Source organism: Mobula hypostoma, chromosome 11, assembly GCF_963921235.1.
Source record: "Mobula hypostoma chromosome 11, sMobHyp1.1, whole genome shotgun sequence".
Classification (NCBI taxonomy): Eukaryota; Metazoa; Chordata; class Chondrichthyes; order Myliobatiformes; family Myliobatidae; genus Mobula; species Mobula hypostoma.
In genome coordinates, this window is record NC_086107.1 from 52669289 (window position 1) to 52695477 (window position 26189).

A 26189-nucleotide genomic window follows, 5' to 3' on the forward strand; every position below is an offset into this window, starting at 1 on the left:
ATGGAAAGAGGTTCTAATTTTTTCTCATATCTGTAATTCATAATAATACACTTCAAGCAACTCAGGTGACCTCTTCCACAAAGCAGGTAACTTGGAAGCCAAGAGAAGGTACAGGGTACAGAGTTTCAGGTAAGAAAGGGAAAGCTGGGTAGTGATACTTTCATCACTTACAGTAGAATGCACTTCATTTATATTTCTGCATCCCAGTCACTTCATGAGAGTTTCTAAATGCAGTAAGTTACAGAAATATTAAGTATATTCTTTTGGCCACATTACTGTCAATACTGTTGTCAGTAAGACCAAAGAGCTGATTTTGAACTTCAGGAAGGGCAAGATGAGGGAACATGAACCTATCCTCATAGAGGGATGAGAAGTGGAGAGAGTGAGCAATTCAAGTTCCTGAGTGTCAATATCTCTGAGGATCAAACCTGGTCCCAACATATCAACGCAGCTATAAAGAAGGCAAGACAGCGAGTTTGAGGTCAAGATTGGGTTTGTCACCTGAAGGTGCACAGTCAGCAATTCATGAACAGCTTCTTCCCCCTCTGCCATCCAATTTTTAAATGGACATTAAACCCATGAACACTACCTCACTTTGTCTGTTTTTGCACTATTTTTAATTTAACTATTTAATATACATATGAGTGTGTGTATGTATACATATTTTAATTTATTTTTGTTCTGTATTTATCATGTGTTGCATTGTAGTGCTGCTGCTAAGTTAACAGACTTCATGACATATACCGGTGATATTAAACTTAATTCTGATTCGGATCTCGGGAGCAGCAGGATATAGAGGTTCCTAAATGGTGTACCAGACCATCTGGGAAATTCATGTCCTTCAACATTGCTTTGCCTCCGTTAAATGTACTTGCAACTTGACACAGTGAGTGTTGATATAACTTGTGTCTCAAAGCTAATGTAAAACTATTTTAAAGCGGTATGGTTCATTTAACTTGTAGGTCAGTGTATAATAATAACTTGAGTGATGAAATTTAAAGTATTTAAATGTTTTCTATGCAGGGAAGAATCATGGAATCGTACTGCACAGAAACAAACCTATGGTCAATCAAATCCATGCAGCCCACCAAGTAGCAATTTTACATTAATCCCTTTTTATTCTTCCCACATTGCCATTCACTCATCCCCAGAGACCCTGATTCTAGCACGTGCACACACTTATGCACTAGATGTTTTTCAATGTCCAGTTAACCTACTAGCCTGCTTGCTTTTAGGGTGCTGGGTAAATCACAGCACCCAGAGGAAACCCACATGCTCACAGGAGGAACATGCAGATTTCATACAGACTCCAGCTAAGGTCAGGATTGAACTTGGGTGTTTGGACCACTTCAGTTGGAAAATCAAGTAAAGTTCTTGGCTGATGATTGCAGGGTGTCTGTGATTTCCCCAATGCTTGAGGAAATAGACAATTTCTCATCTTAAGTATCTTGCTACAAATCTCCGTACAAGGTGGATAACAACAATATCCAGCATCCCCACTCTCATCTATATGGTCACAGCAATGGCTTCTTATCACTCACTATTAACTCTGTATACCAGCAACATCCAGCCTTACTTCACCTCCATGTTCAATCCCTCTTTTGCGATTTTGTTGCCAGGTTGAGCCAAACTATCTTCAATTACAGATTGGGAGGATAAAGCCAACGTCTTTCTCCCCAGACATTCTCATGCCATAGATTCCATTCCATGGCCTGAATAAAACTGGTTGCGAGTCATCAGATTTTCCCTTGAGCCAAGCTTCCAACATCGTATTTTCAATACAAAACTACCACTGCTACTCACCTACATAGTATGACCTGCCCTTACCCCAATCTCTGCTGCTGAAAACTTCAACTATGCATTGTTATTTCCAGGTACAACTTTTCCAATTTCTTCCTGACTGCACCAAATTTTCATACTCACTAGGTTTGAGCTCATCCAAGTCTTGTGCCTACATTCCAAGTCTCGCCATCTTGCTCTTTTGCTACCTAACGTTAGTCCATTGTCGTCGATGAAGACCTCGACACCATTAGATGGTGTCGAGACTAGCGCTTGATTTGGATTTAAGTGAGGGAGAGTTGCGCAGTGTCAGCCTCACTCTTTCTTCCCAATTCCCATCTGGATCCAGTGGCAAGATGAGTCAAGACGGCTGGAGATGGGACTAGGTGCAGTGGATGACCAGGACATCTTCTGTGTCATCGTGCTGTAAGCGTTCCACGATGCTTGCAGAGACCGCCTTCTTGACCGTTGGACCTTCCATTGGTCTCATCCACTCAATCTGCCGGAGTCTGTCTTCACATGCTGGGATTTTGTTACATCTTCGCTCATTGGCTCCTGAGGTATCAATGACTTAATTCATTAAATCCTCTCTCTAGGTTGCAAATCTCTCTGACATCACCTCTCTCTAATATTAGAAACTTCTCCACTTTATCTCACTAGGCATTGATATTCACCAGTATTGTGTGTCTAGTCATTCCAAGGCACTAGAACTTTGAAATTGTTCTTGACACACTCTTAAAACTCTTACCTCTTTGATCAAGCTTTTAGGCATTTTAGGGATATTTCCTTTGGTTCAGTCTGTCTGTTTGTGTTCCTGATCTTGTGGTATTTCACTACATAAAAGACCTGTCAATAGATAATTATCTTGTCATAATTATCTTATTTTCTTAAAATATTTTGCAAGTGCTGACCAGAATACTCAGCAATGCAAAAAATGCAGTGTTTATGAAAGGCAAATAATGATGAAAGTATTTCTGCACAGGTCCTCCAAGAGTCATGATGTGAAATCACACCAATAAGTTTAATTCCTTTCATAATCACCAGTCAAGATAGCTTGAATTATTACTGTTTCTTTAAAAAAAATACAGAAACCCAATCATCGTAAGCTTCCATTTTGCACATTTCCACATGAAAATCTGGTTCGTGGCCAGAAAATAGTGAAACAATGACTGAAGATGAAAACTCATGTCAGTCTAACAACAACTTTTGGTTAAGTATGACACTGCTGTCTGAGATATTCAATGAAGAATGAATTGCTCAGAACCTCTTTCCCCAATTGCATGATGACTTCCACCATCACCCCATGAAGCCTGGTCACCTCAAAGTTCTGAACGTTTCATAGCTATTCATGCTCAAGATGTAAATTGTTCGCATGTCCTAATTTTATTATCCATCCTATTTGTCTTTGAGAAGATAGTGATGTGTTGTAGTTTGTGTATTGAGGATGCTTCCACGCTCATACCTGTTTTGAAGTTCCTGAATCTGAACCAAGTGATAATGAAGAAATGTCAGGGTGAAGAGTAGTTTGCAAATGACACTGGAGTTGCTAATGTTCCCATGCACATATTGATCACTGGTCCTTCTAGTTAGATATCCCAAATGATTGGGGTTGGAGGGCCATTTTGACCTTGAAGGTAAAATCCTACAAGAAGTAGAGGATATGGCCCAGTCCATCATGAGTAAAGCCTTCCTCACCATTGAGCACATGTACATCGAGTGTTGTCACAGGAAAGCAGCATCCATTATCAGGGATCCTCACCGGCCAGATCATGCTCTCTTCTCGCTGCTGCCATCAGGAAGGTGATACCGGAGCCTCAGGATGCTCTTCACCAGGTTCGGGAACAGTTATTACCCAACCATCAGGCTCTTGAACCTTCACTTACCCTATTACTAAACTGTTCCCATAACCGATGGACTAACTTTCAAGGACACTTTATCTCATGTTCTTAATATTTATTGCTTATTTATTATTTTATTTTGTACTTGCCTCAGTTTGAAGTCTCTTGCACGCTGGTTGTCTGCCCTGTTGGAGCGGTCTTTCAATGATCCTATTATGGTCATTGGATTTATTATGTCCACAAAGAAATGAATCTCAAGGTTGTATATGCTGACATATGTACTTGGATAATAAATTTACTTTGAACTTTGATATATGGATTGTACTGGAGGCCACATGCTGAAATTGTTGTCAGGAATTCTGCACATCCAACAAGTAGGTACAAAATGGCTGCTAGGCATATGCAAGGATATTGAGTGAATTACAACATTTGTTTGAATATCCTTACCATAAAATGCTTCCATGTGAACAGGGAGTCGAGGTTTGCTTGTGCATTAGTTAAGGGCTTTACCCAATTAGAACCACTGTTGGAAAGTCCCAGGTATTCCAGTGGAAGGCCAAAATGTTGACTGTTTATTCCTCTCTGAAGATGCTGAGTTCCTTCAGCATTTTGTGTGTGTTGCTCTGGGTTTCCAGCATCTGCAGGATCTTGTATCCTATTGAAAGTGTTTGAAGACCAATAGCTCAAACCTGGCACAGAGCAGCACTGATCCTTGCCCTCTAGTATGTCCCTGAGTCAGGCACTACTTCCAGAAGATACCGCAAAGAACTTGAGTAGTACCAGCAACACTGCCTCTGCAAAGTCATCCTAGTTTACTGGCAGGAAAATGCAGGCATGCTCTCCCAGTCCAATAACCTCAGATTTGAAGACTTAATTACATTCAGGCCATCTCAGTTGGATAGCTGACACCTGAAAGAAGTACTTTATTTCAAGCTCCTTCATGGAAGGAGGTTGCCAAGGAAACAGATGAAAGATGAAACTGATAAAGAAGTGTAACATCCCACTGACATGTAGGATTCCCTGGCACATAACCTTTGTGATGGGACTGACAACCACAGTACAATTTTTGGAAGCATACAGAAATCCAACTGAAAAGGACAAAGAGGACATTCCATCTTCCAAACTACCACCCACCTGCTTCGTGATCTCCTCCTGCTGTGCCTGTAGCAAAGTCTTGTCGGTTTCACACTAACCTCACTTCAGAACCCGTAAGTAGAAGAAAGTTATGCTCCACCCCTGAGGACCAGCCTGGGGGAGACGGCACAACTTAACTTTCCATTATTACTGATGGCTCTCACCCTCACCCTCACCCCACCTCTGTAATCTCCTCAGCCTCAATCACGTCTGTCCATCATCCTAATCAATACCCTTACTGCACCCATCACCTGCCCAAATGCTCATCCAAACATCTTCCCTCCTATCAACTGTCTGACCAGCTCTATATTTTCGCCTATTAGCCCTGTTTGCAACATTTTCCTTGCCTTCCAAGATCTTCTGCCCAACCTATTCTCAGCATCAGAATAACCCAAAATCCATCTTTCAAAAATATCCTCCTGATCCTTTCCAACCATCTACCCAATAACTTTCACCTGCCTGGCACCTGCACCATCTGCACAATCCACATCTGCTCAAGACCCCCAAGTAATCTGCATGATCCTCATCATCTGACAAGTATTCCTGAATCATTTGTACAACCCAAGCCTACTTAACAACTCCCATTACCTGTGTGAAGCCCTTCCTCTGGGCTCTCTGCAGCAGACAATTGTGGAGAAAATTGTCCATTTTACCGCAAATGATACACTGGACTTCATGCAGCAGAATTTTGCAGGCCAGTGCAGTTATTGCTCTGGGGCAAACTTCGCATGTGAACTATAAACTGGGAAGCCCCATTTTAGGTGGTGAACATTGTAGTTTCTGGAATGTTTGCTGGACCTTCCTGCAGATGACACGTGGCAATTAGTGAGCAATGAGAGTTTAAATGTCAGTGGTAGCTAGGCTGCCGATGAAGTAGATGCATGATCCTGATGCTCAGCCTCTTGTGTGTCGTTGCAGTCCATTTCGGTAGTTATGTGCAGAGTATTTCCTCATTTTGCTGGCTTATACCTTGAAGATGCAGGAACAACTCTGGGAAGTTATTAATTACTTGCCACAGTACAGCTCTGGTACCACCCCTAAGATGTTAGGATTGAAAATTTAGCATTGGTAATACCACTGACTGAATCAGGGATGGGATCACTCAGCCCTGTCTACAACACACTTCTGTGGATGCTCAGTGTGGATGCAGTTCTGTTGTGGTTGACATCTGATTTCCAGGTGCATTGAGTGCTGCTCTCAACTTGCCGGCATTAGTACAGTGATATTTAACCAATTTCCCCCGGGATCAATAAAGTATGACTATGACTATGACTGTGACTATAAATCCTTCTTGTACATTTTACTGACTCTCTCAGCTCTCCAATATCTTGTTTGAACAGGCATTTTTTTTTCACAGGAATCTAAATACCAAACATATGTCACTGCTAATCCTGCTACCTATTGTCTAAGGCCCATTTTTGCACTTTGCAGTGAGTTGTTCAGCAATGCAGGGATATAGAAATTTCTTTAGAAAAACAATACTACTTTTTAAACAAAATGACCATCTTGCTAATGGACTGCATTCTTTAAGTAAGTTATTTAAGACCTTTGGTTTTCTCTCCTTTCCTTGTACTTTGCATCAGTTGCCATACATGAAGCAACATATATCATCCACTGCTTTTGCAACACACAGCCTGTTTTAGGTTCCACAATGTGGACAAATCATCAGCCTGCACTGAAGGTACTGCTCCATCCACTAGAGGGAGCTGCTCTTACACTCCCATTGGATGGAAGTGTCCCTTTGGTTGTCAACATAGAATTCAGAGTATTGCCACAGTATTGTTGCTTTAGTTAGCTGACAATAGGAATGTATCCAGTTCTACTAAGTAGCTAGTTTGTGATCTAGATGCATTTTTTTTCTTGCTCTGTGGTGCTGACACTAACCGTACTGTGATACGATAGGGTCTTTAAAGCACAATGTGCGCATTTTTAAATCCTAAAGCAAACCTTTTGGAAACTAATTAACAGGAATTGTGCTAAATAACAAGCAGCAGATATGGAGAGAGCTCCTGCTGTTGTTAATTACATTTGTTAAAGAACCCACATTTTGCAAATGACCACTAGAGGTTGAGTTAATTGGCAGCTATTTGATGCAGTATCATAGCAAAAATATAGAATTAGTCATTTTATTAGAAACAACAATGTCATTGTGCTCCTGCTTTGTACAGACTGTGAAAAGAGACATGAGTAAAGGGAACCTTTGTTTCAGAGGATGACAGACCATGTGAAAGGATGCATGGCAAACAATGAAATGGGGAACCTGCTGATCATGGTTACAGTAGGCAGAAATGATGCTCAACAAAAACGAGTCAATGCTGGCTTGGTTCATTATCTTAAGTGTACAATCTGCTCCAAAACAACATAGAAACTTTTTTTTAAGCAGGTCATTTCTAAACTGCTACAGAACCAATCATTTCTCAGGTCTATTTCTGAGAATGTTTATTATTTTCTGTTTTCCCAGATTCTCAGAACTTGATTTTATTCACTTTCGGAATCACCAAATGCGTACATAATTTTTTTAAAGTTCGCTGCCTCTGAGGTTTTGCTGGTGTATGTGGGATGAGGTAGGTGGCAGGAAGATGTGTTGGCAATGGTGGCAGGTGAAGATAGGGAACATGGATTAGGAGTAGCCACGAGTTACTTCCCTGCATCGTTCGAAGCAGATGGAGTCACAGAAGAGGAAAACATTCATCCTGCTTTGCCCCTGAAATGAGGTCAGTTAATGTATATGGATAGATGTCGAGTCAGATACAAGTTGGACTAGACAAGATTGCAGGTTTCAATTCCTGAAGTGTAATAAGGAACCGGATAGATTTTCATGACGATCTTGTGGTTCCATGGTTGCCATTACTGAAGCTAATTTCTTTGTTCCACTTACAGGTACTGAAAGTTAAATTCCTCTACTGCTGTGTTGGGGGACAAGCAGCATGGGGACACCTTTTATGTCTTGCTAAGGTGCCTTGCTAAATTGTTCTAATTTTTATTTATTTTATTTAGGGATACAAGGTGAAACAGGTTCTTCCATTCCTTCGAGCTGCACTGCCAGTAACCCACTGATTTAACCATAACCTAATCACAGGACGATTTACAATGACCAGTGAACCTACTAACAGTATGTCTTTGGACTGTGGGAGGAAACCGGACCACCCAGAAGAACCCCAAGCATTCCATGGGCAGACATACAAACTCCTTATGGTGGATGCCGGAATTGAACTCCGACGCCCCCTAGCTGCAATGGCATTGCACTAACCACTTCACTACCATGTTCTACCACCAAGTTCTTTGAGGCATTATCAAAGTATTAGTCTTCTCCTTGACCACATCCACCAAGTAGACTTGGTAACAGAGATAACACGTTGGCCAGCATTTCTCCTAGTCCAGGATTACTAAGACTCCCCAATGCCATGATATTATCACTCTAGGTTCTGATCACTGTGCTGTGGTTCCTGTTGGTGTGACTACAGTACCTGAGTGCCACTTGGCAGAGATCTGTGAGCTGTGGTTTTGAATGTGGATTCTGCCACATCTGCAAGGTTCTATTCTGCATTGGGGGGGGTGGTGGTGAAGGAGTACAGAGGTGGGGTAGGTGGTATGGGAGGAGTTGCATTCAGCCCAGCCCCAGACCAAGTGACTTTTTTTTCCACTGCTGCCACATTAATGGAACTGAAGGAAACAGTTTTTCAAATATTTCCTTTGATCAGGGTGTCTGCATTATTTTAAGTCTATTTTACTCAATTGAGTTAGCTCAGTGACTTAAGAACAAAACCAGGGTTAAAAACAAAAGAAATAAGAGCAGGAACAGGAACAGGCCTGGCAGCCCCTGGGGTCTGCTCCATCATTCAGTAAGCTCACTGCTGATCCAATCTTGTCTGAGCTGTATTTCCTGCCTGTTCCCCATAAACAATGACTCCTTCACAGTTCAAAAATCTACCTACTGCAGTTAGATAGGGGACAGGTGGAATGATTGCTTTAAATACTCTCAATGCCTTTCCTCCTTGACAAACACCTTCCATCCCAATAAACAGTAATGGCTGCAGCAAACCACATCAGCCATATCTTGACTAAAATTTAAATGTTCTCACAGCTATTTTTTATAACTGTTTTGCACAGCTTAGCAGAACACAACAATGGTGTCACAACACTGAGAACGGTCTATGAACACAATCAAGCTGAGGTCTTTGTCTCATATCTAATTAAAATGGAGTCTGCTCCATTGACATCAGATGTCTGCCAAGGCCTGTATTGGAGTTGGCAAGAGTGAAGGGGAAAAGAGCAATTTGATTCAAGGTGCTCTTCACCAGCTTTCAATTGACAATTGGATCTGTCATCAGGTCATGCTGAGATGCACACAGACTCTGAAAGGAAACTGGAATTCCAAAGCCATATTGGAATTCAAAGAAAGACAAGAAGAGAGAGAAGCGAGAATTCTTGGAGTGGCCTCATTTGTGGAGGTAAGCGTCTAACCATAGATCACCAGACTTCTTCAAGGACCTAGGGTGTGAAAAGTAATATATTAGATGAATAGCCTTGACTTACAACATAGTTATTTATTGAGATACAGCATTGAATAGGCCCTGCGAGCTGCGCTGCCCAGCAACCCCCGATTTAACCTTAGCCTAATCATGGGACAATTTAAATTAACTAATTAATGTAATAACCAGTACATCTTTGGATTGTGGGAGAAAACCAGAGCACCCAGAGAAAACCCACATGGTCACAGGGAGAATGTACAAACTCCTTACAGGCAGTGGAAGTATCAGATAAGCTTACGTGGAAAACTTAACAATTAAATAATTCCCACAAGAAATATTAAGTGGCATTCACTGGGGACACCTAATGAATACTCTACAAATAATTTTTACAGTAATCTTTCTTCACAGGTACCTACCTTTCAGCTACTACCAGACATCCAGCTCCTTCCCACTTAGATGGCATACATGCCGACCTGGAAAGCTAGCAAACTTTAGCCTACATCTATCGGTAACAAACCAAGTGCCAGCTTCGGAAAAACTGACAATTCAGTTCAGCATCCCAGGGAGTCCATAATTCTTTGGTTCACTTTTTGATCTAGGTGAACATTCATCTCCTTCATACATCATCATATGATCACAAAGATTTCAGCATTTGCCCTCTTATCTCTATCCTTCCCATGACCTGGAGTCTCAAACATTCCTTGCTGGTGAAGCGGTGATCACTTGTACTTTTCCAAATTAGTGTACTATATTCAATTCTGACAATGTGACCTCATCTATGGAGCAGAAGCCAAATTCAGATTGGGTGACTCTAGAAGAGCACCTCCATTCAGACTGTCAGGGTGACCTTGAGCTTCCAGCTGCCTGTCACTTTATATTTTCCATCCCATCCTCACACTGGCCTCAACCTCCAATGTAGCAACAAAATGCTGGAGGTTCTCTTGCAGGTAAGGCAGCATCAGTAGAGGGAAATGGACAGTTGAGAGTTTGGGCCGAGTCCTTTCATCTGGACTGATAGGTAGAGGGGAGACGGCCAAGTGGAGGGAAGGGATGGAGCAAGAGCTCTCTCTCTCTACAGTCTTTCAATCCAGGTGAAGAGTTTTGGCATGAAATGTCGACTGTCCATTTCCTTCCATAGATGTTGCCTGACCTTCCATATTCCTCTAGTGAGTTGCTCCAGACTCCAGCATCTGCTGTCTCCTGTGACTCCAAGGTCCAATGTTACTCAAGCTTACATCATTCTGTCTTCCAATCATACATGGTACATCCTTCAAACCTCAACAATGAATTCAGCTATTTCCAATAACCACCCTTTCCAGTTTGTACAGGAATTGGCCAATGCTGATGAAAAGTTCTTATGAAGAATCACTGACCTGAAACATTGACTCTGTTTCTCTTTTTGCAGGTTTTTTCCGAACTGCTCAATGTCTCCAGTAGTTTGGTCATTTTTTTATTTCTTATGAGAGGACATCTTGTACCTTGATTGTTTTTCTCTTTTCAGATCTGCTGTCTGACCTACTGCATGTCCCCAGCAGACATTATTTATTACAATCTACTAGCAACTGTAATATTGTATCTCACATTTGCAGATTTGCTTTTATTCTGTGTTCTCTTTCAGAACCTCCTATGTACATCTCTTTCAGGCTGATAGGCCGGAATTAATGAACCTCCATACCCTCTCTCAGCTGACACCACTTCCGTTCTTTAATCTTTATTGATTTCAACCCCAGCACAGATTTTGTCCTCTCCATTACCCATTCCTCTCCCCCACCAATTTCTCTTCAACTTAAAATATGCTTGATTTCTAACTTTATCTTATTTCCAGTGAAAAGTCATCAACTTGAACTTATTTGTTTCCCACTCTAAGTACCGTTTGACCTGTCGTGTTTCCAACAGTCTCTATTTCCATGTCACTTGGTATGTAAATGGCAGTTTTAATTAACTTCTTTAGGCTGCCTAGATCATTGACTAAACCTGTGTGAGTCTGCTTGCTTGCACAGGACAATGCACACAACTTTGAAAGTAACAGGTTAACTGCAAAGTTTTAACTCTGTGATACAGGAAATAAAGGAACAAAGGGCATTCATATATTGAAGTTCTCTTCCTGATAACTTTGAAGTAGAAGTTAGCTTCAATTTTAGATTTCTCAATTAGAGTTAAGATGGGGACCTGTGTGTGGAAAGTGGACATGTTATGGTGATAACAGTGCACTCATTGCTCACCCTATAATATCCTTGAAACCCTGGGACAAGGGCTTCACCTGGTAGTTCAGTCCATGTTTGTCACACAACGATTTCACTAAAGGTGCAATCTTGTAGTAGTTATGACGAGGCATCGTGGGGAAAAGACTGCAAAAGAAAAATATTTCAAAGAGAAACTTGGGTATTGTCTTTTGTAAAGAAACCTGATGACAGAAAGATACTGTGACAGGAGCCAGGATCTTATAGCCTTTCGTATGGCTCATTTCTTTTTATTATACCCTTGGGGATACTCAACAGTCTAAACTTAATCCTCTTGTCAGAATTGGACTGCTGGTGGAATTATAATTTCTGTGGTGAACTTGTTGCCCATTTTGCCCTGGTTGCCCTTCGATTGGATGGCTCATTGCTTTAAGGCAACCAATGTCCTTTATCTCAGTGCTGGACAATGGATGCAGCAAATATAGATCGGTGAAGAACAAAAGACAAGAAGGAATAACCTTAATTGCACTGAAGAGCTATTCCACCCTGCCCAACAACCTGCTCACCTGTTGGTTAAGTCAGACAACATATTCCGAGTGTGCCACTTACCAATGACAGAGTAAGGAGGCCTCAACAGAGCCTCCCATGGGCAGACCTGGGAACATTTCACTATCCAATCTCCCCAGTGTGAGGATCAACCCCAGCCAGGTGCATCACTTCAAATTAACTGCAATCTTACTGAACAGTGCAGGAGAATGGAGAGAGAGAGAGAGAGAGAGAGAGAGTGTGGTCCACTCCTGCTCTGTCCATATGTTCAGGGTCTACACTGACATAATTGGAAAGTGACATTCTCTTTTTTTGTAACTAAGCACACAAACATCTACTATGTTTGAAAGAAATCCAAAGGCCTACATGCCTAGGGGAGCCTCCATTTTGCACCATTAGTACTTAAGAAGTTACACCTAACAAAATATTTCCCAGGTCATTTTTATTTATTAACCATTGCTTAGAGGAAGTTCTGATGATTTCTTGGTGTTGCTATAGTTCATGTTGTCATATAGGCTTACATTTATCAAACGAAGCATAATTTAATGCTGTGGAGCATCTCTTGCATACCCTATAATACCCTTAAAGCCTGACAACAAAGGATACAACTGATAGCTCAGACCATGCTTGTCATACAACAACTTCACTAAAGGAGCAATCTCGTGATAATTGAGACAAGGATTCATGGGGGAAGAGACTGAGATCATGTGCATGCATAGCTGACAGGTGTCCACACTAGCTTCAGAGTGTAGGATCTCCTACATACAAACACTTAGTATTGCTGGCATTGATTTATTTGCTCAGGGTATGAAAGGAAGAGAATTTCTCCCTCAGCAACATAACTTTTCCCATTATTGGAAACACAAGTGGTGATGACATATTTCAATAAAGACAGACAGCAGGGATATGATTGGATGAGATCGGCTTTTACCCAGTTTGGATATGAAAAACTTAATGATTGAGAGACCACTTGCAAGTACGTACAATTATCGGGCTCAGAACATGTGGTAATAGAATGTATGAATCAGGAATTCATGATTTGTGTTCAGAAGGAAACAAAGAAATAAAAGAATAAGTCAGCACAAAAAAAGATGCAGAGGAGGTTTTCAAGAACACTGCTAGGGCTGGAGAACTGAAGTTATGAGGATAAGTCTAGCTCGGATGTCATTGTCTTCTCTGGAAAAGATAATAGGTGTGATTTGATTGAGGTATGTGATATTATGATGGAACTTTGTCAGGGTAAACAGGAAGATCTAAACCTCAGCAGAAAGGTTAGTAATTAAGAGGACATAGATTCAGATTAATTGGTAGAAGGATTAAATGGGAAATGAAAAATGATGTTTACCCCATGAGCAGTTGGGAGGTAGAGGGAGAGGCAGATACCCTTCATTGTTATGGAAGGACCAATGATGAACTATTGATGGGGAGTGAGGAATCAAAACTGCTCTAATTTTGGGCAGCATGGGCACAAGGCCAAATAGCCTCTTCTGTGCCATAAATTTCTAAGAGTTTGTGAAATGTAGGCAAAGGAAAGATACTTAAATCTACTCAGAAATAAAGCAAAGGGATCTTGTTGCTTTGAATGTGTCAGTAAAATCAGTAAGACTGGCATTTGGACTTCAAATTGTTATTGTTACGTAACCATGGGCACTGTTCTACTTCCAGTTTATCACAGCACCATGCATTCATGGAACATTTTACTGCTGATCAGAATTCAAATCCACAAAAGGAACCGGCCTCCTCGTAATACAAAATGTTTTCTGTTTGAAAGAGGAGAGTACTTACTGGTGCTCAATCTGGAAGTTGAGATGACCACTGAACCAGTCATTGAAGAAGGATTGTTCAATATTACACGTGGAGTCCAACTGGAGAAACAACACAGTGGTATATCATAAGACAGCAGGTCAAACAACAATCTGAACTCAACTGGCATCCAGACTGGCATTTGGACTTCAAACTGTTGTAGATTTCTACCATTTGCCTTAAGACTCATGCTGTTGGCCTCCTATATCAGTTGTTGGTTCAATATCAGGTCAGAACGCTGGCTGCTAGGCCTATTATAAATCTATACTATATATCTTATTGGTCTGATGCAGGGCATCAGGTGGGCTTGCTCATTGAAGTGCAGTGTGATTTCTCTGATGTTTCTTTGGCCAAATAGCCTGTGTTTCAGAAAACAGACAGCTCTGTATTGATCATCAAAGCATCTCAAAGGCATGTGTTTTGGAAATGTGTTCCTTGTCATAACTAACTTGCTGTACAGTTGCAACACCGTCAGCATTGACATACGAGATTGGCATACTCAAGTTGAGTTGCCAACTTCAGATCCACTTTCAGTTTCCAGGAGTCCACCTGAAGGACCACTGTATCTCGTGAAGCATGTCAGGGAGAAAGGGAGCTCAGATACAGCAGGGCTGAATCACCACAACGTGCGGCACAGGCAATGCTTGTGATTCACTGAACCCAGAAAATTAAGAAGCAATTTAAGTATTGAAAATGGAGGAATGTTAAAGATAATATTTCCTTGAGATGAATCTGGAACAAAGGTACATTTTAAAATGATATTCAAAGGTTAGGGCAAGTGCTTCTATAGATAAAGAAGTGTTGGAAAATGGAAGACCGCTTCCCCCCCCCCCCACCCCCAAAGAAACTATTGAGATTCGGTCCACTGAAGATTTCAATAGAAACTGGTGGGTTTTCATCAGGTGAGGATGCCAAGGGTGACAGAGACAGAGTTCATCCATAGTCTAATTGAGTAGAACAGGTTTGAAATGTTGTATGAACTTCATTGCTCCTGTGTAATACACCTTGACTCAGTAAATTGTAATGTTAGAGAGTCGTATGTCATACTAGCAGTTTTTCAGAGAAAGAACTTGGCCTATCACGCAGGGAATGTGAAGCTAATGTAATGCCACACTGTCACCTAGTGGGTGACTTCTCAAACCAAACATCTGTTTGAAAAAGTGTAATATCAAAGCACATGGGGAAAGAGGGGAGTACGGATACAATTTGGGGCATGCTGAGAAACAATGGTGAAAGGGACGAAGAATGTAGTCCAGTTCATCAGTGTTGTGTATTAATATTTCAGTAATATTTGAGTGATCTAGTCAATGCATTGTTTGATTAAGCATTCTTTGTTTATATATTTCATTATGACTATATGTAAAGTACTTGAATTGTATATGTCATGACGCTACCATGTTATAATTTAAGCGACGTGCAACATAAAGAAGAGAGTTAGACTTGCATAACCACCTCTTGTTTAGTTTAATGTTTTGAAGCTACAAAACATAACAGTGGTGATGAGGTAGTTTAAAACAAACTTCAGATGGCTACTGATGTTGTTGAAACCCAGTGAGATATTCAAGTTTTTTTTTTAAAGTGTAGCGAGGAACAGTAAAGAACAATATGGCTTTGTGCAAAACACTGGAACCAGAGATGCAATTTTCATGCTACGGATGATCTGTGAATGAGCCATCCAGGTACAAAAAGACATCTACCTATGCTTTATTGACTATAAAAAAGCTTTTGACACTGTCAGACAGCAAGGTCTTCTGGAAATGCTTCAAGATCCTGACATAGATGGGAAAGATATACGTTTCTTAAGAACCTTATACTGGGACCAGACAGCATCCATCAGAATAGAAGGAGAAGTGAGTGAGTATGTGAATATCATGAGAGGAGTCAGGCAAGGTTGTGTCTTTAAAAGTGATACTGCTGTTGATTGCAGAACACTTTAGGCTTCATAAGCGGAATCAAAAAGGAAGAGGAGTCCACTTCAGCATACACAGCTGAAATGAAGAGATTATTTGAGCATTGTCAGTTTGGAAATGGGCTTAATGATGGACTGAGAGATCATTTAGTTTGTGGAATCTTACAAAAAAGCATTCAAAAACAGCTCTGAACTGAAGCACATCTCACATTTAAAAGAGCAGTTGAAATTACTTTATCAATGGTTACAGCAGCCAGTGATGCAATTGAGTTGCAGTCAGGAATAACAGTGACTGTAAATGAAATTGCAACGTACAAACTGAAACCTGCCTGGCTGAACAAATTGTACTACCATTATGGCAGGGGCTCACATACGCAAGACCAAAGCAGGTTTAAGGGTGAAACTTGCAGGAAATGCAACAAAATAGGACACATACAAAGAGCATGTCATGCAGACAAAAATAAATATACTACACAGGGAAGAGAAAAAGCTAAAAGGTCAAGTTGCACTAATCTTCATGCTGTTAATGAAAAATCTGAATGATTAAAGTGACGTGGGACTGGCTAGTCTTGTGACTTACAATGTGAAAACTAAAAATGGACAAGCAAACACGAGAAAATCTGCAGATGCTGGAAATTCAAGCAACACACACAAAATGCTGGTGGAATGCAGCAGACCAGGCAGCATCTATAGTGTGATGGGGTCCTGAATTACCCTTATGAACTGTGCTTTTGGAAAGAGAGACAGAGAGGTGTCCAACACAGACACCTTGTTAATGAGAGAGAGAGAAAGGGGGGGGGGCGAAGACAGCTTTGAGATAGTGTTATGGTTTTTCAGCAGCATGTTTACACTTTTGCAAGGACACAAGCAGCTTCCAAGTTCTTACAGAGAAGGGAGGAGTTGCTTGATGGACAGCTAGAATTCAGCACGGTGAGATAAATAGGTCAGCTGTTAGACCTACAGACACGTGGTTTTGGACACTGAATGAGCTTTGTTGTGCCCACCAAAAAGGTGGGTTTTGGAGGATCAATCAAGAGAATCAATCAGTGGCTCTCGCGGTGTGAAAAGGGTGTGACCGGTGGGGAGTTACTCGTGTGTCCGACACTTGCCTGGGCTGATAATTCCATCACAGAAGAACGGTCCCCTTTGTTGTGGTAACAGTCTGTGACTTCTAAAGGATTTCGGAAGACAACGGGAAGATCGACGGTGTCAGCTCACCTGAAGACTCAAATCTCTCCCTCCCTCTCTCTTTCCATCACTACTCAACTCGAACTGAATTGAACTTTACCCATCATCGTAAGACTGTATTCATTTACCCCTAGACTTGAAGAAGCTTGGTTTTCACATATTTCCACACTTACTTATATAAAACAGGTTAGCAATGATTATATATATCTGCAATTATATTACTGTATTGCACAGTAAGTAATAAATACCATTAGTTAATAGCAATACTGGACTCCAACATGTTTTCCATTTCTGCTGGTTCTTTAACCCGTCATGGGGTACGTGACAATAGCAAGAAATGCAGTCGACATTTCAGGTCGAGACCCTTTGTCAGGACTAATGGAAAAAAGAGATAGTAAGAGAATTGAGAGGGGGAGGGGGAGACCCAAAATGATAGGAGAAGATAGGCAGGGGAGGGATGAAGCCAAGAGCTGGGAAGTTGATTGGCAAAAGGGATACAAAGCTGGAGAAGAGGAGTATCATGGGATGGAAGGCCTTGGAAGAAAGAAAGGGGGAGGGGAGCACCAGAGGACAATGGAGAACAGGCAAGGAGTTATTGTGAGAGGGAAAGAGAGATAAATAAATAATAAATTAAGGATAGGGCAAGAAGGGTAGGAGGGTCATTAACAGAAGTTAGAGAAATCAATGTTCATGCCATCAGGTTGGAGGCTACCCAGACGGAATATAAGGTGTTGTTCCTCCAACCTGAGTGTGGCTTCATCTTGACAGTAGAGGAGGCCATGGATTGACATATCGGAATGGGACGTGGAATTAAAATGTGTGGCCACTGGGAGATCCTGCTTCCTCTGGTGGACAGAGCGTAGGTGTTCAGCGAAACGGTCTCCCAGTCTGTGTAAGGTCTCACCAATATACAGAAGGCCACACAGGGAGCACCAGACACAGTATATCACTCCAGCAGACTCACAGGTGAAGTGTCGCCTCACCTGGAAGGACTGTCTGGGGCCCTGAATGCTGGTGAGGGAGGAAGTGTAAGGGCAGGTGTAGCACTTGTTCCGCTTACAAGGATAAGTGCCAGGAGGAGATCGGTGGGAAGGGATGGGGGGGGGGGGAACGAATGGACAAGGGAGTTGCGTAGGGAGCCGTTCCTGCAGAAAGCAGTAAGTGGGGGGGGGAGGGAAAGATGTGCAAGCAATGGACAAGCATAGTGGCTTGTGCCAGAAGTGAGTGGGAAATTAATTAAAATCGAATTGGACACTGGCTCGGCTGTTTCAGTCATTCCACAAAATAAGATCGTATGGCATTTCAAAGATACTAAACTGAAGCCTGCAGAATCCAACTAAGAAGGTACTAGCCACACGGGGCTTGTATTTGATAAAAACAGGAGGGCCAGCATTATGGGGACATGGATGGCTGAGACAACCACAACTTGACTGAAGATCCATCCAGAATTTGCATGTCATTTACCCTGCAATAGAGTCAACCGAAAGCGAATTAACTGATGCCGCAACCATAACACTGCTGTACATCATGAAACACTGCCCAGCAGAGGGTAAACAGGTATTGGTGCCAACCACCGGCTCTGGTGGGAAAGCGTATTGGACCGAGGAAGAACCATGCTGCTCAGAGAAATTGTGAAAGTGACAGAAGCAGTGGTCCGACTCCAACAGTTTGGTAGGCAACATATCTGAGAAAGCTGATGTTAATCAAGCAGTTACTTGCAAAATGTGGCTTGGTTTTAAGCTGGAAGAGCACTGAAGGAGCTTCAGGCAAGTTGCAAGCATTTGGCTTTTGCGAGTATAAAGAGTCGGACTCTACTCTGCGTGCGTTAAAGTTACTGCATGAACTTCAAGTGAGAGACAAAAAGCTGCTTGTAAAAGTTGATGCAAAGACCAAAGCCCAGCTGGACGAATGGAAGGCCAAAAAGAAAGCAGTCAATGGAGATACGAAAACAGAAGATTCATTAGTTGATGTTGTGGATGAGGAAACCAAGAGGAGGGATCAGATTGTAAAGGAAGCAATAGAAAGATTAACAAGGGAATACTCCAGTGAACTAAATGGACCTTCCCAGGATCATGATGCACAATCTAGAAGAAAAAGGAGGGAGAAGAAAGATGTTTAGAGCTATCAGAACCACTTCTTACAGTCTCGGAATCAACTCCTTCAACCACCATGGAGGAAGCCCCATGACCTGAGATTATTTTCACAGCCACAAGTCTCACCTGCTAGGAAGAGTGATCTCCCTTGTCAAGAAAGACATCATCTTAAAACAGTAAGAACACCTCCAAAGTGATTAAACCTTTAGGCCTGAATGGGACAATTTAAAATTAACTATGCTATGGAAGTCTGTATAGTAGTCACATTATACAGTATAGTATTCTGTGTACATACTGTAGTTGAAATGCATTCTCTATTGAGCTGGAGTTTATAGCTAAGCAGGGAGGAGTGTTGTGTATCAATATTTCAGTAATTTGAGCAATGTTGCAAATATATTGTTTAATTAAGCATTCTTTCTTTATATAATTCACCACGGTTATATGTAAAAGAAATGTGAATTGCATATGTTAGAACACCACCAAGTGGTGCTGGCTTAAAGTAAAGAACAGTTAGACTTGCAATCCCAGCTCTCTTGTTTTCCTTTGAATTAGTTAAATGCTTTGAAGTTACAAAATATAACAATCAGGTCTCCTTTAACTTGGCCCATTATAATCCATACACACTATCTCAACTGCTGCTGCCTGGCCTGCTGAGTTCCTCCAGCATTTTGTGTGTGTATGTTACACTATCCATTGGGTGTCAAGCAGTTTCCTGGAAGAGAAACAGAAGATACCATGCCATCTTGAGAAATATTCTGGGATTTCTCATAATCAATATCATCGGTATACGAGGGGTGATTGATAACTTCGTGGCCTAAGGTAGAAGGAGTCAATTTTAGAAAACGTAGCAATTTATTTTTCCTACATTTACACACTTACTCCAGTGGTCGTGGAGCATACAGATCCCTTCTTTGTAGAAGTGGTCCGCAGCAGGGGTGAATGATAAGTTCGTGGCCTAAGGTAGAAGGAGATGTTATTAACTTCAAACTTTCTGCATTATCACTCAAAGAGATGAACTGCACGTGCATGTAACGAGAGTCTTGGACCTCAAGGTGGTCCACAGCTGGGCTGATTGATAAGTTCGTGGCCTAAGGTAGAAGGAGGTGAGTTATACAGCTCTCATTACATGCACGTGCAGTTCAACTCTGAGTGAAAATGCAGAAAGTTTGAAGTTAATAACTCATCTCCCTCTACCTTAGGCTACGAACTTATCAATCGCCCCTGCTGTGGACCACTTCTGGAGGTCCAAGATGCCGACTTCTACAAAGAAGTGATCCGTATGCTCCATGACCGCTGGACTCAGTGTGTAAATGTAGGAAAAATAAATGTGCTACATTTTCTAAAATTGACTCCTTCTACCTTAGGCCACAAACTTATCAATCACCCCTTGTACTCACCTAAACATTGAAGCATCACTGAAATTAGATTTTTCTGCCCTGCATTTTTAGAATATTTTACAATATACAGTGGGACTGATCCTTGACAGCTTTACATCTTTTTTATCATTATGCAAATGTGTGTTCTTTCATTTAGTATCATCTCATTATTTTTGCAAGTAACATGACACTCTTAAGCTTACCATCCATAATTGCATACCATTCTCAGGCTCCACGTCTTGGATCTGCGTATTTATGCCTACATTTTCCATGAAATTTTAATTTACTTTAAAGATTCTAATCATGTTGATTAGCATTTTAATGAATTGCCTTCATTCTGAAGAACAAAGTCACTGAAATTTGAGGTTGAAATAGATAACAGAAACAGCTTTATAATTTAATTTGATTCCCAGGACAAAGAATACCTTCCATTAATAATTGAAGATCTTTCTCCACAGATTAATGAGAGATCAAGTAGACAATATCTCAACATGATAATGGAGCCATAGATACGAAGCTCTCTATGGGAGTGCCTGATTGATTTATGCTGTTATCACAGGATCACCTTCCAGGGTCTCCAACAAGTAGCACTTCCCCATTTGAAACTTAACAGTGATGTGATCGTTTACTCTCATATGACTGATCTCAAATTCCCCACACCTCACTGTCACCCCAGGAGTCCTATAACAAACCTTTAATAAAAGGTAAAAGGAACAAACAATGGACAGATCTTATTACTGAGCTTCTACTGATGTAACCATAGTAACAACCAATCAAGATCACTATCTAGAAACCAGGTGGCCAATTTGATATTGGCACTCAGCAAAATGGAGAGGCAATAGTTCTGATGCATCTCTTGAGCAATAACTATGACCTAATGAGGCTGCAGTTTCTTAAGAGTAAACATTTTCAACATCCTTATGACTGGAAAAAATATGTTGATGTGGGAACTTCCATAAAAGCCCAAGAAGATACTCCAATATGACCATTAAACGAAGATTACCTGCATAGTGAGCCAGTCCTTGTGCTTTTCATTATCGATCTCCATTGGAATATGGTTCATCTGCGTCACCCACACAAACCAATGGCTTTCAATGAATCTGAAGAGAAACAAGTACGAGTTAAGTATTAAATGTCAATCTCTGACGACCTAACCTGGTCCCAACATAATCGATACTGTGGCAATATCATTAGGAGTATGAGGAAATTTGGTTGGTCATCTGAAACACTTGCAAATTTCCACAGATGTACTGTGGAGAGCATTCTAACAGGCTGCATCACCATCTACTATGGGGGTTGGTGTCACTACACAGGATCAAAGTAAGCTGCAGAGAGTTGTAAAATTAGCCAGGTCCATCATGGGCACTAGCCTCCGTAGCATCCAAGACATCTTCAAGGAGCAGTGCCTCAAAAACATGGTGTCCATCATTAAGGATCTCCACCACCCCACCCCACCCCACCACCACCCAGGACATGCCTTCTTATTGTTACTAGCAGGGAGGAGGTACAGAAGCCCAAAGACACACACTCAGTGAAAATCAGGAACAGCTTCTTCCCCTTTGCCATTCAATTTCCCAGATTAGATTTTATTAGATTACATTATAAGGACACTCAGTCCTCGTTTATTGTCATTTAGAAATGCATGCATTAAAAAATGATACAACTTTCCTCCAGAATGATATCACAAGAAAACACAAGACAAACCAAGGCTAAAACAGACAAAACCACATAACTATAACATACAGTTACAACAGTGCAAAGCAATACCATAACTTGATAAAGAGCAGACCAAAGGCACGGTTAAAAAGAAGTCTCAAAGTCCCGATAGACTCATTATCTCACGCAGGCGGCAGAAGGGAGAAACTCTCCCTGCCATGAACCTCCAAGCACCACCAACTTGCTGATGCAGCACCATTGGAAGCACCCGACCGCAGCGGACTCTGAGTCCGTCCGAAAACTTCGAGCCTCCGACCAGCCCCTCCGACACAGCCTCTCCGAGCACCAACCTCCGCCGAGCACTTCGACCCCACCCCGGCCACCGAGCAACAAGTGAAGCCGAGGACTCGGGGCCTTCTCCGGAGATTCTGGACCACACAGTAGCAGCAGCAGCGAAGCAGGCATTTCGGAAGTTTCACCAGATGTTCCTCTGTACTCTCACATCCGTCTCCATTAAATCAGGATTGTGCACGGCACCCTACTTGACAAATAACAGACAGCACCACCGGAGTGGCCGCTGCGAGCTGCGTCGCGCTATCATCTTCTCCTCCTGCCTTTAAGGGATTTAATTTGGCTTTTTAACACTGATCAACAGAAAAGACTCTTCATGTCAAAGTGAAAGCCAATGGTGATGTGATGAGCTGTCCCCTTACTTTCTTTGGGGATTGGAAAAATTGTTGAGCTTTCTTCTCCAGTGAACTTGTTTAGTTGTCCACCACCATTCACAAGTGGATGTGGCAGGACTGAGGAGCTTTGATCTGATCTGTAGGTCATGGAATTACTTTGCTCTGTTTATTGCTGTTTAGGTTGTTTAGTACACAAGTAGTGCTGTCTTGGAACTTCACCAGGTTGGTTCCTCAATTTGAGGTATCTCTGGCTCTGCAACTGGCATGTCCTCCTGTAGTCTTCGATGAGTCTATCAGGTCAATCTCCTGGTGTGCTGTGAATGAGAGAGCGAGGGGCGTGCCAGACCAAAAGGCTACAGACTCTGGCTCGCATTCCTGAGTTGTTAGATTGTTCCAGTAGGCATGGTGGTCATGCCACACTACCTAATAAAGTGCATTTTCACTGCAAAGATGGAATTTTGTCTCCATGAGGAATGTGTGGTAGTCACACATACTGGTACTATCATGGACAGGTGCAACAGTTAGGATGAGATCAATTAAGAATTTCCCTCTTGTTGTGTCTCTCACTAGCTGCTACAGACCCAATCTAGCAGGAACATCCTTAAGCACTCTGCCAGCTTGGTCAGTAGTCATTCTTTTGAGCCAGCCTTGGTGATGGATGTTGAAGTCCCCTACCTATAGTGTGTTCTGTGCTCCTGCCAATCTCAGTACTTCACCAACATGGAGTAGTATTGATTTTTCAGCCAAGGAGAGGTGGTAATCAGCATAGGTTTTGTTGCCCTAGTTTAACCTGATGCCATGAGAGTCCATGGATCTGGAGTCAACAGTGAGGGCAGCTCCCTCCTGAGTGTACACCACTGTGCAGCCTCTCTTGGATCTCTCAGCAGGATAGCACACACCCAGGGATGGAGATGTTGGTGCCTGGAACATTGAACATAAACTACAATTCCACGAGTATGACCATGGCCGGTCATTGCTTGTCTAGCCTGTGAGCCAGCTCTCCCAATTCCTGCACAAGCCTCCAGATGTTGCTAAGGAGGACTTTACAGAGTTAACAAGATAGTTTTTGCCATTGTCATTTCCAGTACCTAGGTCTCTTCCAATTCTGTTAGAACTGATATTAGTGAAAATGAAGGGAGAAAGGCAAAGGGGATTTTGGTCTCTCCTCCCTACTCTGAACATTTACATTAACCCACAAATATTTCTGATTTTAAATATGGCAATACCTTGATTTATAAACAGAATAATTTTAACACCGGTAATATTAACTCAATCAAAAGAACTTCTGTACGACACATACCTAACAAAAAGAACGAAGACGATGGAACCAAAAAATCCATAGAAAGGGATGTAGGTGTTGAAATAGCGGATGTAGTACGTTGTTGCCCAGGCAAGGTCCTGCAAAGTGGAGAAGATGCAGACCGAACTGCGTTAAAGGATTATGATATTATTACTGATTTACAGTTCACGCAACAAATAAGTTAATAAAATATAATTCAAAGTGCATATAAATGTTATTGCTCTGATGTTCATCCAGTACAATAAATGTAGGCAATGCTATGCTTAGGGTCCCAACTCGGGCAATTCAAGTTATGCCACTAAAACAACTTCTATAAGAAATGTTGTGTTAACCAAAGCCAAAGGCCCACAGTGGAAATAGCTGTGGAGATGCCTTTGGAACCAGGCTGCATTTCACTCGCCTGGGCTTCCTGGCATTTCCTTCCTCCTAGTTCCCCAAAACTTGATTCTAATGGCTTAATCTGCTGTGATTCCATAGTTACTTTGCAATCTAGTTGCATCACTTTGTGATGTGAAATCTAGCATACCCTTGATGCCCTGAACAGCTGTGTTTGCACATCTGCTGGGGTACTCAGGATTCCTTAAATAACAAGGAATGGCAATTACTAGGCCAGGGTGCCAAACAAAACCTGATGATTCGTTTCAGAGAGGAAGGAGGGCAGACAAGTCCAGTCAACCGAATCTTTTCATGAATTGGCTCTAGGTAGTGCTGCGAGTCCCCAGTCTCAACTTTGTATCGAGCTATCATGGAAAGTGATGCAGGAAGAAAAAATGGAAAATATAAGGTTCAAACTAGATGGAACTGGGAAGTAGAAGGAGGAAAACTAAACCTTGTATTAAGCATTGTAATGTACGTACCACCCAATCACGTCGGGTAATCATAGTCATCATTATTTGAATGTAGAAATATACTGGAATTAGTAGGGGTGGGCCAACTGTAAGAGAAAGCAGCAAGTGAGAGGGCCAGATATGCAGAGATATCACAACATGAAATAACCAACACAGCTTGTAATATCACATTAACTGCTCAAGACATACTTACTGAGGAAAAAGTACTCATGCTGATGGTTGTAGGGCAAATACTTGATCTTCTTTTTTCCAAACTACAGGTAGAACAGAGGATTGAGGTGGAATCAGGTCTTCGGTACACAATTCACTGAGTACATTATTCTAAATATATCAGGTCCTACTTTCCAAAATGGAGCATAGAACAGGACCCCTCAGAAACAGATCCTTTGGCTCACAATGTCTGTGCCAATCATGATGCTAATTTAAGTCACTCACATACTTGCACATGATCTGTATCCTGTTCATGTGCCTGTCTAAATGCTGTTTAAACATTGCTATTGTATTTGCTTCTACCATCGCCCCTGGCAACAAGAACAAAACTTGCCTCATAAATCTCCACCCTGGGAAAATAAATACTTTGACTATCTATCCTATGTATGCCCCTCAAAATTTTATATACTTCTATCAAGTCACTACTGAACCCCGGATAATCTCTAACTCTCCTTATAACTAGTACTCTATTCCAGGCAATAATGTGTTGAACCTCTCCTGCACCCTCTCCAAAGCCTCCGGATCCTTCCTGTAATGTAGTAATCCCGGCCTGCATACAGTAATCCAAATGTGATCTTTTTATACAGCTGCAACATGACTACCTAGAGACTATACCCAACACCTAAAATGATGAAAGTAAGCATACCACATGCCTTCTTCACCATTCTTTCTACGTGTAATGTCCCTTTTAGGGAGTTACAGATTTGCATGCCAAGGTCCCTCTGTACATTGATGCTCCGAAGAGACCCACCATTTACTGTATACTTGCCTCTTGCATTTGATGTCTCAAACTTCAACACCAGTGATATGTATATTTCTCCTGATTGTGCTTTATGCATGTCTTTGCCAAGCTGGCTACAATTCCCACATCATGGCCTAAGCTGTACATATGCTGTTTCCGTTAAAAAAACAGTAAAGTTCCAATTACACAAAAATCCATCAACAGTTTTGCCTCTTCGGTTCCCTCGGACAGATTTAACTGAGCACGCTCTGAAATACTGTTTGTCCGTAAGTACAAGTCCTGTGCCTTTAGCGCAATTTGACCAGCCCAGAACGTAATCCTGGCAGATTTCTATCGAACTGAGGCTCCACTTGACAGAAAAGGAAATTTAAAATTCAACTTTTGGCACTGGTAAAGGAGTCCCTTGTATTTCATGAGAATTTCCCTTAG

At 41.7% G+C, this 26189-nt stretch overlaps 1 protein-coding gene across 2 annotated transcripts in view; it reads right to left on the reverse strand.

Moving 5' to 3' along the window:
* Positions 1 to 9103: 9103 nt before the first annotated feature.
* fads2 (fatty acid desaturase 2) overlaps positions 9104 to 26189 on the reverse strand; it is a 101376-nt gene continuing 84290 nt past the window's right edge. For both annotated transcript variants that reach the window (XM_063062038.1, XM_063062037.1), the window contains 7 exons: positions 25002 to 25062; positions 24818 to 24894; positions 23961 to 24058; positions 21322 to 21418; positions 13735 to 13814; positions 11446 to 11571; positions 9104 to 9242 (listed from right to left, as the gene is read on the reverse strand). In XM_063062038.1, the coding sequence (XP_062918108.1) occupies positions 9191 to 9242; positions 11446 to 11571; positions 13735 to 13814; positions 21322 to 21418; positions 23961 to 24058; positions 24818 to 24894; positions 25002 to 25062 (591 nt within the window). In that variant the 3' untranslated portion in view covers positions 9104 to 9190. The remainder of the gene's footprint in view (positions 9243 to 11445; positions 11572 to 13734; positions 13815 to 21321; positions 21419 to 23960; positions 24059 to 24817; positions 24895 to 25001; positions 25063 to 26189) is intronic.